Genomic DNA, 1,884 nt, shown 5'->3' on the forward strand with positions numbered 1-1,884 from the left:
CCCGCCTGTGCGAGGCTCGCGCCCAGGCCGCCGCCGCCGCCCTGTCAGGCGACTCCGAGCCCGAACCTGACGCGGCCCCTGATGTCGAAGGGAGCAGCGACTCGGAGGTCGACGAGGACCTGGAAGTTCCGTGTCCCAGCAGATACAACAGACGAGTATCAGTCTCTGCAGAGGCTTATAACCCTGATGAGGAAGAAGATACCGATCCGCGGGTGATTAATCCTAAAACTGATGAACAGAGATGCAGACTTCAGGAAGCTTGCAAAGATATTCTTCTTTTCAAAAATCTTGATCAGGAACAGCTTTCTCAAGTCCTGGATGCCATGTTTGAAAGGACAGTCAAAGTGGATGAGCATGTCATTGACCAAGGAGATGATGGAGACAACTTTTATGTCATAGAAAGGGGAACCTATGACATTTTAGTAACAAAAGATAATCAACTGCGTTCTGTTGGTCAGTATGCCAACCGTGGCAGTTTTGGAGAACTAGCCCTGATGTACAATACACCGAGGGCTGCCACCATCATTGCCACCTCTGAAGGCTCCTTGTGGGGATTGGACCGGGTGACTTTTAGAAGAATCATAGTGAAAAACAATGCAAAAAAGAGGAAGATGTTCGAATCATTTATTGAGTCTGTGCCACTCCTTAAGTCATTAGAGGTGTCAGAACGAATGAAAATTGTGGATGTGATAGGAGAAAAGAATTACGAGGACGGAGAGCGCATAATCACTCAGGGTGATAAGGCTGACAGCTTTTACATCATCGAGTCTGGCGAAGTGCGCGTCATGATTAAGAGCAAAACTAAAACAAACAAGGATGCTGGGATCCAGGAGGCTGAGATTGCCCGCTGCCACAAGGGGCAGTACTTTGGAGAGCTTGCACTGGTCACCAACAAACCTAGAGCTGCTTCGGTTTATGCAGTTGGAAATGTCACCTGCTTAGTTATGGATGTTCAAGCATTTGAGAGACTTCTGGGGCCCTGCATGGACATTATGAAGAGGAACATCTCACACTATGAAGAACAGCTAGTGAAGATGTTTGGCTCCAGCTTGGATCTGACCGACCCTGGACAATAAATAGATATGCCACATCCCAGAGCCTTCTCAGTGTAACACCAGACCTTTCTGGTGAGCCGCAGAACACATACAGAAAATAGACACGACAGAACCATTTCTGCTGTTGCCACCAGTGCTGCGATTGCTGTGGTTTTGGGCATTTGGAAAATTTGAACGTCAGCACTAAAGGATGAGCAGAGGTTTGACCCACACCTCCACTTTGCTTCTGAAAGCCTACTATAAAACCACTCGAAATGATTACTTCAACCCAGTTTTTGCATCTTTGGTTTAGAATGGCATGTCTCCAACAATTTAAGTGCCTGATACAAATTCCAAAGTGTAAATATCCGTTCCTCTCTTGCCGCTATTGCTTTTGGAAGTTACCATAAAGTCTTCAGGAACCTGCTGTATAACTGTAGACACCCTCCTCCCATCCTTTTCAAGGGAAGAAATGAGGCCTTCAGTCTCTTCATCTGTCCTTTGGGAAAGTCCACAATGTGTTAACAATTGCCTTTGTTTTTGTAGTAGAAAATGGTACCAGATGTGATGAAGGTCTGTGGTCCACTGGCATTATTCGGCCTGCTAACAGCTTCACACATTATAGCTGTTTGCAAATCCATGGTGATGCTTATGGAAAGGCATGGCAGGTTAGTACTCCAAAGCAGACTGAGGTTAGTAGAACCCATGTTAGAGCAAAAATAAATTAACTGAGCACATTTTACCAGCAGTAGAGAGCAAGGAAAGGTTTTCTGGGTTGGAGGTTTTTTTCTTTTGTTGAATATTTTGTTTAACTTCTGTAGTTTGCATGAATGAATAAATGGACATCCAT

The 1,884-nt window shown here is 45.4% G+C and overlaps 1 protein-coding gene across 1 annotated transcript; it reads left to right on the forward strand.

Annotated features, from left to right (window-relative positions):
• Positions 1 to 2: 2 nt before the first annotated feature.
• Positions 3 to 1,140, forward strand: LOC104849170 (cAMP-dependent protein kinase type II-alpha regulatory subunit-like; the record flags this gene model as incomplete). The annotated part of the gene is made up of 1 exon (XM_033761162.1): positions 3 to 1,140. A coding segment is annotated over one exon (1,074 nt), but the record flags the coding sequence as incomplete, so codon positions are not given.
• Positions 1,141 to 1,884: the final 744 nt, after the last annotated feature.

The sequence above is a fragment of the Fukomys damarensis genome, unplaced genomic scaffold (assembly GCF_012274545.1).
Source record: "Fukomys damarensis isolate Sample0158 unplaced genomic scaffold, DMR_v1.0_HiC HiC_scaffold_1, whole genome shotgun sequence".
Lineage (NCBI taxonomy): Eukaryota > Metazoa > Chordata > Mammalia > Rodentia > Bathyergidae > Fukomys > Fukomys damarensis.